The following is a 14,413-nucleotide window of genomic DNA, read 5'->3' on the forward strand; positions in this document are numbered from 1 at the left end:
TTTTGCGGCTCTTTAAAAACTTCGAAATTTTGTAAATTGTAATTTTTGGCTCTTCCGACTCCAAAGGTTGCAGACCCCTGCATTAGGCCATATGAGGAAATTGGTAAACAAGGCACAAGGGTTGCAAAAGTTTTAGAAAACAGTCCAAAATAAAATATAATGGCAGACATATAAATAAAATGTTACTTAGAGGCCACTGAGCCAGTTTCTTAGCATTGCACATGTCCATTGAAGGAAGACCGGACAGAATTGTTGAGTTCTGCATCAGTCTATAATTTAAGCATTCTAAACTGAAAGGATACTTCAACCTTGAAGCTATCATAAGTGCAGCAAGTTTGAACAATGCTAATGTAATAAAATCATGTATATTAATTTGCTTTGGCAGGTAAGGATTCAGGACTGCAGAGTAGAGAGTTTTTGAAGCTAGATAAATAAGACTATATGGTTATTTTCACAAATTAGTTTTTTTTAAACATGGCATGTCTGTGTTAATATGCCAATCACTTTTATAACATATTGTTATTTTTATTTGAGAGCCATAGAAAAGCAAAGATATATCTATTATCATTACTTTAAATTTTAACAGAGGTGTTTTGGTTACAAAGCGTCTTCTGTATTTTATGTGGGAGCTGTGAATCATACAGCTGCTATGTAAAATACAGCTGACATATTTTTGGGTTTCAGGTACAATGCTGAGTTATTTACACTCTTGCATTAAAGTAGAAATATGCTGTATTGCAGACAGGTGATAAATATTTAAGCAACAATGCCATTTTGTCAGCCATTTTCCGCAGCATTGTTAATGTAATTGCTCTCAATGTTATTGCTCAGCAGTCCCTGGTAATAAATAAATGGCAGGCCAGTTTTATGTCTGGTTACTGGTCACTCAGCAGGGGCTAAATCAGGGGGCTGATACCCCATATTGATTTTACTATATCAGAAATGCAGTGCATGAGCTTGTGTCCACATCCAAGCCCCCTTTCTCTGTCTCCATTGTTATCTCGCTGAATTGCTGCTTTAAAAAAATTATGGTATTGAAGATTGTGACCTGTCAGCTAATGTGCAATTGTTGATTAGAGCTGGTAACTTTGCAGGAGTGGTGATCTGAAAGATACAGAAGTAGCAGGAAAGGTCAGTATATACGGAGGATGGTAACTGGGACTAGGATGCTGGGGTCAGTTGGGATTTTCTGACATTTACTTTAATAAAACATAATATACTAAATATTCTGTAATTGCTGGCCGAAGCTGTTTTTGGTGTTTGACTTGATTCTTAGAGAAAATCAGTAATACAGGGGTGCTACTACTAATAACAAGGGGTACAGGAGTATGGATGTTTTTTCTATATCATTATACAGTGACATAAAAAGATTTGTTGATTTTTAATTTATGGAAACTATTTACCTCTCTCATTAACAAACAGTAAACTTGTACATTCTCTATGGGAATATTTACTTAACAATCTTAAGTCAGTCAAGGCAAATAAATGTGAATACATTCCATGGCATAAATAAATGAAATCACTACAGAACTGTTGTGTGGAGTGGTGTGATCAATAACAAGTTCTGGCTGTTAATATTCTTTTGTGTCTGCTTTGCTTATATAAGTTCAAGCTTTGTATAGGTTGCTTAAAAAAGTGTATATATATATATATATATATATATATATATATATATATATATATATATATATATATATATATATATATATATATATATATATAAATCTCCCCAGACCCTCACTGTAACCACCTAAATACATTCAGCTGTACTCCAACCTTCCAAACGTCCTTAGGTACCCCCTACAATGGCTGCATCATCCACCCTGTGTGAAGCATGCATAGTAAATCTCTAGTCCCTTGAAGAACAGGGTCAACATTTTCATGTCATTGATACATATGTACAGGCAACCTGTCAAATTTTTCACTGGGTAAATTTGCCAAAAAAATCTGCGTTGCCGTAGGATTAGGTACTTTTGTGCGAAACGCACCAGTGCTTTCATGATGATGCTTGTACTCCTGTGCATGTCTCCCTTTTTAATACACCAGTGATAAGTAAGAACAGCTTCTTGGTTTTCTTTGTGCATATGCATTATATTTTTACCAAATAGGTTGTAGACAGCACAAGAATTTGCAGCACCAGTAGCAAAGGAGCAACCTCAACTTCCTTAAAGTGTAGCTTTGTATATCATTTTAGCTGCCTTTATCTTAGCTTGATATTCAGTTTCCACATAAAGAAACCTCTGATTATGTATTCCGTAATCATAGCCTTGGTGTACATTTCCCAGGTTTATATTAGTTTCCCTCTATCGTGAAATATTTATAATTACCTATAGCTAGATTCATCCAACCTTCAAATGCTTCTGATGGAGACTATAGGCCACAAAGATGGCAGCTGTAACTGGTGAACACTCCGACTTCCATTTTTACAGACCAAGAATTTGGATCTGAGTTAAAGAGTTATTGGTATCAAATGGGAATAAGCAGCAGCAAAACTATCAGTGGTACAATAAATTTATATTCAAGAATTAAGATTTTATTTGGGTACTCTGTGATCTTTTGTATGTTTTACTGAAGTGTATTCTTTAGGATATAGTAAACACAAGTGTTTCTTAAAGTGGTAGACCAATAATACCAACAAAAATATAAAAGTACATTAGAATGCTTAGTGAGCCTATTACAAGTGAATATATTTACAGTTTATCTGTACTAAGAAAAAACACATATTTAAAAGAAGGCCCTGTATGATGATTGCAGATGGCAAGTTTATTGTACCTCTACCAGGGGGGTGCAGGCACCCTCAGATCAGCAGATGCCACGGTGTAATAAGACATCTCCTAACTGATGGCCAAGTCTATAATCAAGTTCCATTTTGGCAGCTCTCAAGGTTTTTACCACAGGGAAACCTTTGAACCTATTTTAATATCTCCAGGGAACCTTTTCTATAATTACTATATTCACACTTCACAGTATATTAGCCTGGTGGTCAGTAGGAAGAATTCTTCTTGGATTGCTGGCCAGTGGGAAGAATATCACCCCTACATATAGCCAAAAAGATCATTAATGTCACTTAATGAACCTCTGGAGGAAGCCCAGTGTTCTATGAAACCCCGGTTGAGAAACACAGTATTAGGGAGATTCAAGGAGCAAAGGCATTTTGAGGACAGTAAAAGCTTGTACTTTGGGTTTGTGTCTTTGAACAAGTGTAAATAGCTGCATCCCACTTGCATGGAAGATCAGTTTAGGAAGCTATTGGGATCATTCACATTTCATTGACTTCCTTCTGACCCGCATTTGACCTCTTCGTAAGCTACATTAACCTGCTAGAAGCTTCCTTTTTAACCCCATTGACTTATTTGAGAAGCAGATGTGACCCTTTACTGTGTTGTACAGCTCTGCATCTAATGTTATTTTAAATGCAGTTACTATTTTTGTCATCATGATTTATTTTTCTTTTTATTAAACATATTGGACCTGAAGTATTAAAGCTCTCTAATTTAGAGTAGACTTTAGATTATACACTTTCATCAATGAATCTAGGTGATCCAGAAAACCTGAAAAAGATCTGGCCCAAGATTGAAAACATTTGCTAAAAAAATTAGAAAACCATTCCAGGTTTTATGGATCACCCAGGTTAGCTGGTTTTAGTGTACCATCTCCACTGCTGCTAATGTATGGCCAGCATATTTCAACCCACCTCCTCTGAGCCCAGGTTGTCCTGAACCTGCCCAAGCCAATTAAAGACACAATTAAAGAGTGGTAATCTAATTTCTCTGTCACTTTTCTTTCTCCTCTTATCACCATGTTTCTTGTTATTTATGAACTGATAGGCTTTTTGTGCTGCTATTTCCACTCATGTTTCAGCCCTGCTGTATAGAAAGGAGTCTGATACCAGGTCAAATCTAGGTCCTTACACAGCTTGTATTTATAAAAATGCATTTACTGATGTACTATTGATTACACTGCCGCAATAATTTGTGTCTTTTATATCTGCCGAGAGTTCAGCTTTAATGCACCCGTTTACTTGTCATAGGGTTGGCACCCAATATACAGGACTTTTCTGTCTTTCACATTTCCAAGAAATAATTCTTCAATTTTACTCTCACATTTTCCATTATACCTTCAAAATTGCATTTCAAGTGCACTTTTTAATCTCCCCGTACTGTAAACAGCTCATTTTAATACCAGCAAACCTCACAGGAATGTAAATTGCCCTGCCGTAGTAATACTTGCATCTTATTCATGTATTCAGGTTGGATCATTATTCCTAATAATGGATGTGAGCACTTAGATGGCAGATCTGTGTTTCGCGCCCTCAATTGCTTGTCAATCCTTTGAAAACACATGTGCGCCATATGATCTATCTGCTCATTGTTTTTCAATAACAAGAAGCTTAATCCTGTCTTTATTTTGTTAGAACTGAAAGAACTTCTATATTCCTCAGCACTGTCTGTCTGCCTTCTTTTTTTTTTTTCCTTCCTAGTTTGCAGAAATACTAACAGATACTAACAGTTTTGTCTCTATTAAATGCTGGCCGTTTATTATTAATATAAGGGAGCTATCTATCTGTGACTTGGAAATGGGCCAGGCTGTTTGCAGCCAAAGTCTGTTCTTCATTCCATCAGCAGCTTCTGTATTGCTTGCTTGTCATACCTGCAGGTAACTTGCCAACTTTTACAGGGAAGTATAATAAGTTTATGAAGTTAAATAGTGACAATGTTGTCATTGTAGCTGCAGTAATGCTTTCATGGATCGCCGTAGATTTGAAAACTTGGTGTGTTTTTAATGAAGATTTTGCATTAGAGGTAAATCCCAGAGGCATGAAGCCTGTGCCAGTATCTGTGCTGGTTGTAAAAATAATTATTATGTTTTAATAACTGCAATCTTTTTGTCCGGTGCTGCATTTTAATAGATTTTATACCTTTAAAGGCCCATAGAGTGGGAGTGAGGGCCAAATCTGGCCCCCAATGTCCTTTTTTTTTGCCCCAAAGGAATCCCAAATATTACCCTGCAGCTGAACCACCGCTGCATTGAAATAGCGCCGCTACTACAATTCCCGGCATCACTCGCGTCTTTAGACAGGCAGGCTCTCTGCCTATGCGTGCCCCCACATTAGACTGTTTTATAGATGCAAGTAATGAATTTTTAGTAGCGGTGCTATTTCAATGAAGGGGGAGTTTAAGTGGCGCACCAATCATAAGATTTAGCTCCGCATTGGCTGCGTCTGGCATTTCCAACACTCCCCCTTTAACTGTATTTTTCCTTGCTACTCCAAATCTTGGACTGGTTGGATTTTTATAGAAGAAATTTGTTAATATTATTGTTAGCCTGTACAAAAAGGTTACTATTTAAATTTAACTCAGAAGGCTACAAACAGAGGCATAACATTTTTTTCTTAAACAAAATTTTTTTCTTTCTCTATTATAGGCTTGTTCCAGATTGAATGAGAAGCAAAACCTCTTTGTTTCCATATGAAAATGTTTTATATCTAATGAAAAGGAAAAACTTACAAAATATTTTCAATAAATTCCAAGGTTGGCCTAAGATTTTGTCTAAGTTTTTAATTTGGGCCCACTGTGCATTTGAGTTTGACACCCCTGCCATAGAGTGACAGTCTTCTTGTATGACTATTTTCATCAATATGGAGCAGCTGCTCTTGGGACACAAAGTTATTACAAATATGGCCGATCGCTGTGTTGCAGAATCAAAAGATTATTATTATTATTACACACTATTTATATAGCACCAACATATTGGGCAGCACTTTACAAAGTACATAGTACATAGGGGCTCACAATCCAATGTCCCTACCATAGTCATATGTCATTAACAGAATCGAAGGTCAATTTAGGGAGATGCTAACTAACTAACTGCATGTTTTAAGAATGTGGGAGGAAACTGGAGTACGCAAAGGAAACCTACGCAAACATGGGGAGAACCTGCAAACTCCATGCAGTGGCCTGACTGAGATTTGAACCTGGGACCAGCACTGTAAAGGCCGGAGTACTAACCTCTGAGCCATCATATGATCATATCATGCATACATGCCTGACCATTCACCATTGTCAGTGGTGGGCTATAGTACATGACAATGAAATCTGGATATGCTATTTATTTTAAACCTGAGCATTACATGACTTCACATCTTGTGCAGCTTTGTGTATGGTATAGAGAAGATTGTGAACAGTTAGATAAGTGTGTTTTATTGAAGAAGGGTCATATCCTTTCTCTTCTGCAATAAAGAGCTTCCCGCTTGCAGTTTTTTTTTTAATTCCTAGGTTTAGTTCCACATCAAAGATGTAAGACAGAACAGGGAGCAAGGGGGCCCAGACAGCAATAAATGCAAATATTATTAGCAAAGTGAATTACACTTGTCCATGGTATCAGACAGAACAGGTATGAAGGAAACTTACACAGGCACAGACTCTCTAGTTCATAGCACCCTAAAGCTTATGGGTCATATTGTCTTGTCCACACCAGCTTAGGCTTGTATAAGAGCAGTGTGAACTATTTACAACGCTTTTCGTAAGCTTGGGGCCACTTTTTAAGCTTTAAATATGGCATTGACCTACAGTAGAAGGATAAACATCATCAAGGCATTAGTAAGCTTCAGCACTTTTGAAGCTTTTTGGAAGTCTACTTGTCAGCACTGTTCAAAAAAGCAACAAGATTAATTGGGACTTTTAAGTCAGCACTGCTATTAAGGTGTCTGCTTAACATCCTAATCCTGGAAAGTTTTATTTAAATGCAGAACAGAAGTTCACAACATTTACAGCCATAAGACGCCAGTGAATTTCCTCATTGCCAAAAAAATTTTTCTGGATTTTTTTCTGGGTTCTGCATCTTTGGCTATTTTGATAAGCCTGGACGAAATTATATAACTTCTGTGCATGAGAAGTTTTTCAGCCTAGGCACTCCATTGAGTTTCCCAAATGTGTCTTATTGTGCGATATAAAGAAACTTGCTAGCAGACAGGTTATGGGGGTCTATTTTTTCAGAAAGTGAGTATCACAACAATGCACTACTTACACTATGGCTACATCTAAATCATTAGGAAGAACTAAACATTGTTCTCAGGCGATGTCAGTTCTACAATAATATAACCCTACCTGTGTGATTGCGATTTTTTAAAAAATGATTGCGATTTTTTTTTTTAAAAATACACTCACCTGTCCCATCACAGACACTGCCACTTTCCTTTTCCTCCTCTTTCTGGTTTCAATCTTCAGCCATTTTGATTGGCCAGGCTGAGATGACATATCTTCCATGCTGGCGTGTGGGAGTTCATTCAGTCTCCGCATCCACCGGGGAAGCCAGGATGTCCCAGGTATCTCAGCATTCTACTCGGAGCTGCAGACTTGCCAGGCTGCAAATTTTCAAAGGGGATTTAAATGGGCAACTAAGTCCTATAAAGTCCTCTCTGTTCAGTGGAGCAATGGGAGCTGTGATTGGAGGAAAGATGCATAATTTCCCCTTTACACATTAAATAGAAAAGTTGCTTGAATTTGTGTTTAAGTACAACTGTTAATGTTGGCCGCTATAGCAAGGAGCCCTGTAGAACTTTTAAACACAAGCATAGAAAATGTAATGTTAGAGCAGCACATGTTGAAAAAACTAAAGCACCATGTATCTAAAAGGACAACATACATTAGAAAAGATACACAGTGACACGTTTTTAGAGAATATTCTGCAGATTCTTAGAGTATAGGGTGGCCCATACACACTACATGAGACACTCAGCCAATTCCACTTGCTGAAATAAGACATTGCAGGCTGGCTATAGTATCAGGCAGCAGTTGAGGTGCAATTAGAATTGAAACATTTCAGCATTCTAAATCAAATATTTATATTTATGATACCGTTAGCATATGGTTTATAGGTGCCCTGGGAGCAAGGTAATGGACTGCCAGCTAAGTGTATTTTATTGCATATAGCCATCTGAATCATCCGGGTATTTATACCATGACTGACACTTGTCAGTTTAGAATGAATTACTGATTTCTTTACTCGAAGGAGGTTTTATTTTAGACTCTAGGCTTGTCAGGCACTTCTAAAGTAGCTTTTCCACTGCTTGGTACATTAAAATCCAAAACATAAATTCCAATTTCTTCATGGTCGGTCAAGTCTAGCTTATGTGCCCACAAATGTAGTCAGTTAACTACCTGAAAATACAGAATAACCAGGTTTTTCTATCAATGGACTTTTTTCTCTTCCCTGATGGCACAGACATATTCCAAGATAACGGCTCAAAATATGAAAGCGTTCATGGACCATTCTTTTTACACATAGATTGACACCACGGAGTCCAGACCTTAGAATCTTTGGGATGTGCTGGAGACTTTACACAGCATGAATCAGACTCTCCCGTCATCAGTACAAAATGTTGGCGAATATTAATATTAACTCTTGATGCAAATGCAATGTGTCAAAAGGCAGTCCAATAAAACATTATAGTATATTATGACATTCTATAATGATATTTTTGGACACGCACTGTGTAAGCAGCATGGGGTGTTCAAGGTCTGTTTGAAACAAAAAAAGTGTATAATTTGCATGGTTCTAAACAATGTAATAAAATAACTTCCACCAATCTAAGCGAACATAATGTTTTACTAAAATTTTTCATGTAGATCATATTTTTCCAGCAATAAAACTGACTAGACGAGTGCAAAAAATAAAAAAAAAGTTCTAATACATAAAAAGTAAAGTAAAAAGAAAAACAAAAAACGAGGCAACAAATTAGTTAATTCTTGAATTATTTGACCTTCCCAAAAATTAAACCCGGGTACTATGAGCATCATCACCATTCTTATTAATTCCATTTTTCATAAATCAGGACTTAGTATACCTGGCAAGCAGTCAGGCTGCAATGGCTTCATAATACAGAACACATTCACTATTTGGAGTATGAACTTTATTTTAAATATGCATGAGATGGAGCAATATTCTGCCATGCGCAGGCCAGTTGTAAATGACTCCCACTGTATGTCATATCACAACCATGAAAGCTTTGAATAGCGGGCATTTGTATGTTTTATGCCTTTTAAACAACTGTGTACTGTAGTTTTTGACAGATTTATGAATCCGCAAATGTTTTGTTCATTTCTAAGATCTGTAATCGGAATCTCATTGTGACCATAAGGAAGAGAAAGGCTGTGCCTGCCATCTAGTGGCCATATCACCTAAGTGCACTCATAGTATTTTCCAATACCTTCTAATCTGTAATCAGTCAATAATGTTGTTATTTACTGACAAGCGCTCAGGTTCTCTTAATTATATGTAGATCTTGAAAATGAATGCATGATTGATGTCTTAAAAGGTTCAGCTTTATTAAGGTTTAGCTCACTATGCAATTCATATCTCAAAACTAAGTGAAATGCTGGATGTGGAAGATAAATATACCCTGTAATATGCCATTCTTCAACATTGCATTAGTTATTAAATGCTGCTGTTTTCCCAGATGTCGAGGCACCTTGCTTGTCAGGAATGTTGTTTATTTGTGTGTCTATATTGGAGGGTGTTGTTAAATGAATCCGCTCCATGCATTTAAAGTAGAACTGGCAAGAGTTATTTAAAAAAACAAACATGTCTTATATTATTTCTATTCATGTCCCTGGGGAAGATTTTATTTTACTTCCTGTTCTGATGACAGGTATTGCCAGGACAGGAACTAGAGAACTGGAAAAATTCTACTGTTGCCAGAGAAACAGAAAGTTGGCAATCAGTGGAGATTCTAGTTGTCAAAAGTTGGATTCCTCCTTAGATTGTAGAGATTCTTCCCACTTTCTATTGTGTCACCAGGACAAGAAGTGAAGGGAAATTTCCCCAATGGAGGAATAGCCAATAATTACAATTTGTCAGAGGATTCTTCTCTGTCCAAAAAATTGTATCTGTCTAAAGACCTAAAAAGAAATATTGGTGTTTTTTAAACTTAGATGATGTATGAACTGTTCACCTTGTAAGTTGGGTAACACTTTGATTATTGGCTAATGATGTATTGCTAATAATTTACCTGTATAGGTTATATTTTAATTTAGGTTTTTTAACTCCAGCCATGTACTTTTATTTACAGAAAAACCCAAGACCTGTGAGCTATCAGTTCCATCAAAACTTAGATTTCTACAGGGCACGAGGAGTGGACTTGGTGAATAGATCACGGTGAGTATTTGCATTTGGTACATGATGTGCAAAGCATAAATAAATAATGGCCTGATGGCCTGATCTAAACAAGACTGGAGAAGATAGACTATCATGATAAAACCTGGGAGACCCAACACACCTGAAATGGATTCCTTAAAAATTGTTTGCTATTAGTTGGCAAATGCTTTCAGTCCTGGACCAGATCCATCCTGGGTTTGCTGTATCTCCCAGGTTCTCCAGTGATAGTCTATCGTCTCCACCTTTGTACTTTATTAAATCATACCCAAAGTCAGGGTAGTTTTCAGGAAAACGTATAGATCGCTTTATTTAATCTTACTCAGGGCTCTGTTAAACTTTTTAAATGCACCTGAAAATATCTATTAAATTGATGGAAAATTTGTTTACTGTGCTAACAAAGCCAGTCCTTAAGGTGCTACCCAACAATTACCATTGTTAAGCCTTGGGGCCATTACAGACTAGTAGTTGACTGCGGCATTCTACCACAGGCTCAACTGCAGTCCCATCCGCTGCCACTAGGGTGAACTGTTGCTAAGAATTTTGTGCAGTCGCTTGCATGCAGTTGTGGTGGATCACGGTGCAGTTCCACAAAGTGACTAGTGAGTTTTGAGCACTAATAAATGAAACATATTTCTTGTAGATATTTACCTTTTTGCATTCTTCTGGTGTCATTTTTATAATTTGCTAACACAAATGAAAATATTAAAGTATGCTAAAATGCCTGAATTTTATAATGTACAAATAATGAAATATTGCTTACTTTATCTTTATGTTTAGGGCTAACACCAAGCCTGCACCCATAAATATGAATAAGGTCTCTAGCAGTTTAATAAGTCTGGGGCGGAAACTTATTGGCCCTGCAATCCCAACTGGAGGAACAATGAATCCAATGACATCACAGCCAAACACCAACATGAGCCAAAGTGTTGCAAGAGCAAGTTTTTCAGACATTCCTCCAAGTCAGCCTGTGGCTGAACCGACAGCACATCATGCTCTCCCACCACTGCAGATGCCACAAAATCAGAGAATGATGAAATCTGAGAGCATGCCAGTGCACCTTAGTAAAGGTATGTGCTTTGTGGAAGTCTACTTTTTTTTATATATCAGAATTAGCTGCTTCTTGGTTATTGTCACGCTTGGATAGACTGAGCCTCTGCGGTGCACTCTGGCCTGCACGATAGTGGTGTGAGCCCTGAAAAGGGCCGAGGTGCAAAATATAAGCAGCCTCTAGTGGTGAGGATGTTACGCTGCATGCTGCTGCCAGGTAGTGGTCCTTGGACAGCACCAAATCAGCAAGCAGGAGGTTACTCAAAGACCGCCATGGTCAAGACAGGCAGCAAACAAGAGAGGTCAGGAACAAAGCCAGGGGTCAAAAGCAAGAAATGCAGAAAATAAACATTGGTGACATCCGAAGACACGGGTACACTCTGGGCACCAGAAGCAACAGGAGGCACAGGTGACACAGAGTAATTCAGGAAACGGGAGGTCACCACAGACACAGGAAACACTGGAACAGACAGGGAAACAACAAACTGGGCGACAAGGGGTTAGCACAGGAGCTGGGCTTTGGGTTTTGCCTCCTTCATTAGGGCTTATAATTGTGAACATTTAAAACCATATATGTGGGCTCAATATAAGTATTGCTGAATGTTTTTAAAAATGTATGTTTTGCACCAAATCCATCACCTGGTTCAAACAGTGACATTTTTTAAGGGTAACTAAAGTCAAACTTTTTTTTTCATTTAGATAGAGTTGGAAAAATTTTGATTCTATTTTTTTTTCTGCCTGCTTCCAAGCGGGAAAGATTTACACTCTTTTCCCTGGTGACCAAAAAGACACCTATTTCAGTGGCAAGTGAGAGTTTTCCTTTTCTCCATTGTGTCTTTAGGGCAAAAGGGAAAATATCCCAAATAGGACAAAGACCACTAAATCCTGACAAGGGTTTACCCACCCTCAGATCTACCTATACCACCTTCTTCTCACTCTCCCACGGGTCTTTGGAGCAGCTGCTTCGAGGGAATGGAGTGCATGCAATCTCCTTTTATGTTGCAGTATTGAGCCCCCAAGCCAGACCTAAACACCATCATGTAAGAAGGAAATCATGTGAGTTAAGGTTGTAAAAGAACTATAACTTAAAATATATATAAAATAATATAAGTGATAAATAATTTAAGTATAAAAGATGCCTGAATTGGTATGTTCATCAAAGAACAAAAGGGGGTTGCTTCATGTTATAGCTACTTAGTTATATAAAAGAAACATACAAACATGGGGGCGAAGGATGTAGGACAACACTGATATAACAACAAATAAAACACATTGTGGGAAGAGAGTGAATGTAAGGTATAATGTACATAAATTGAAAGTCACCAGAGACTCATTTTTTCGTATACATAAAGCATATTTCCATTTACTTTTAAGTACCATGTGTATCTACTTATGTAAAATGGACAAAATAGCTACTATTTTCATGTTTATAAAAGTAGAAATCTGCTGTAATTCAATGAATAATAAGAATAAATAAAATGAGTTCTTAAAGGAAGCTGCATTATCATTTAAAGATTAACTCTAGCCCACTTTCCGTCTTCCACAGTTGTATAGAGTCCTCCCCTCTAATGAAATTGCCTACTCTGATTTCACTGCACGCATATGGCCTTTCATGGGGTGCATTAGAATATGTCAGATGGAGCCCCCCTCATTTCCTGGCTGATGAACACTTAGCATCATCCAGCTTTTCCTTGCCCCACATTACAGTCTCTGACTCACCCTTTTATTCATTGTATTTTAATTCTTTTAAGTAGACCTAAACTCAAATTGTCACTTTACATAAAATGGTATTATTTACATGATTTGAGCAGAGATTGAGCATGTAGGCTTCCCTGGAAGCTCTTGGCCGCTCCCTCTGTAAATGCTCGATCTCCGGCATGTGCAAAAAGGGGCATTTTCCTTTTTGAGGGAAAGAGATGCCTATCTCACACATGTGCAGTGAGATTGGCACTCTTTTTTTCCCTTTTACAGCGAGCTACATCACTAGATCTCGTGTCTGCACAGTGCAAGATCGAATGACGTAGTCAGATGAGGGAAGAAGAAGATTTAAGGTGGAGGCGCCCAGCGTTACCTCTGGGCCTAATCCAGGAATTCTCCAGCGCGATCGAGGGATCTGCAGAATCAAAGGTTAAGTGTGATTTTTTTCAGTTTAGTTTCATTTTAAATAATAGAAACTTAGCATCACATGTTGCAAACCCTTCCAATCAGACATGATCTGCCTGGAGTGCACAGAAATGCACAAAAATCAAATTATGATGTCACTGGGTCTAAAATAAGACATGTCATAAAACAGGTTTATTTATACTTTTAAGTTTATTTAAAATTATTCGCATTTTTGTTAAGGACCATCACCAATTATTATTTAATAAAGGCTAAAGATCGAAAAAGATTTTAACAACTTTTTAAATTACTTCAACATGCTGAAACTTATATAAAATTTTGGTAACTGCGTTTATATAAACTTTAATGACAGTTGATTTGCTCCCCGAGGGCAGAAATATTCTAGTGTGTGCATGTGAAGAGTTTTCCTCTTACAGTCCTGCAAACACCACAGAAAGTAGGAAGTGATTAGGAGAAAATCTCTTCTTAGACTGATAAATATTTCAGAAATGTTTTCTATTCCCTGTATTTTTCTAGCAGGGACATAGGCAGCAAGGAAAACATGATGGATATTGTATCTCCCTCATCCCATCGATCCAAAAATAAATGAATAATTTTTTGTGCCCTTTTCTTTTACCACTTGACCACTTTCACCTGCGAAATTTCCAAATTTAGGTTACACTTACACGTTAAACTTTTTTCTTTTCTTTGCTGAAGTTCTGGAATGTATCACAGGCAGGTAATTCTACTGTCACTTAAAATGATCACAAAATATTGTTTTCAGCAACAGAAATGTGCCTACAGGAGTTTTTAAGGTGTAGTTTCAAAACATATCAAAGGTGCAGCAAGCGGGACATTTTTTTACAGTGCATCGTCAAAGAGCAATTAACAAGTCCAGACTGTAGGAGAGGAAGAGAACTGTACAGCCACATATAGTGGGAATCTCTAGTAACAGTAAGAGCAATTACATATCGCACAATCTTTGTGTTAGTTCTGTAAAAAGTGGTTGGGATGTATTAAACCAATATACCAAGATTGTAGTCAAGACTGATATTGAAACTGCTATACTAAAAAAGTTAAAAACATTTGTGAATATTCTGTTCTATTCAAT

The 14,413-nt window shown here is 37.3% G+C and overlaps 1 protein-coding gene across 7 annotated transcripts in view; it reads left to right on the plus strand.

The window, feature by feature from the left end:
- TBC1D5 (TBC1 domain family member 5) overlaps positions 1-14,413 on the plus strand; it is a 307,439-nt gene that overhangs the window by 241,745 nt on the left and 51,281 nt on the right. For all 7 annotated transcript variants that reach the window (XM_072412436.1, XM_072412442.1, XM_072412441.1 and 4 more), the window contains 2 exons: positions 10,070-10,155; positions 10,933-11,222. In XM_072412436.1, the coding sequence (XP_072268537.1) occupies positions 10,070-10,155; positions 10,933-11,222 (376 nt within the window). The remainder of the gene's footprint in view (positions 1-10,069; positions 10,156-10,932; positions 11,223-14,413) is intronic.

Source organism: Pyxicephalus adspersus, chromosome 5 (genome assembly GCF_032062135.1).
Source record: "Pyxicephalus adspersus chromosome 5, UCB_Pads_2.0, whole genome shotgun sequence".
Lineage (NCBI taxonomy): Eukaryota > Metazoa > Chordata > Amphibia > Anura > Pyxicephalidae > Pyxicephalus > Pyxicephalus adspersus.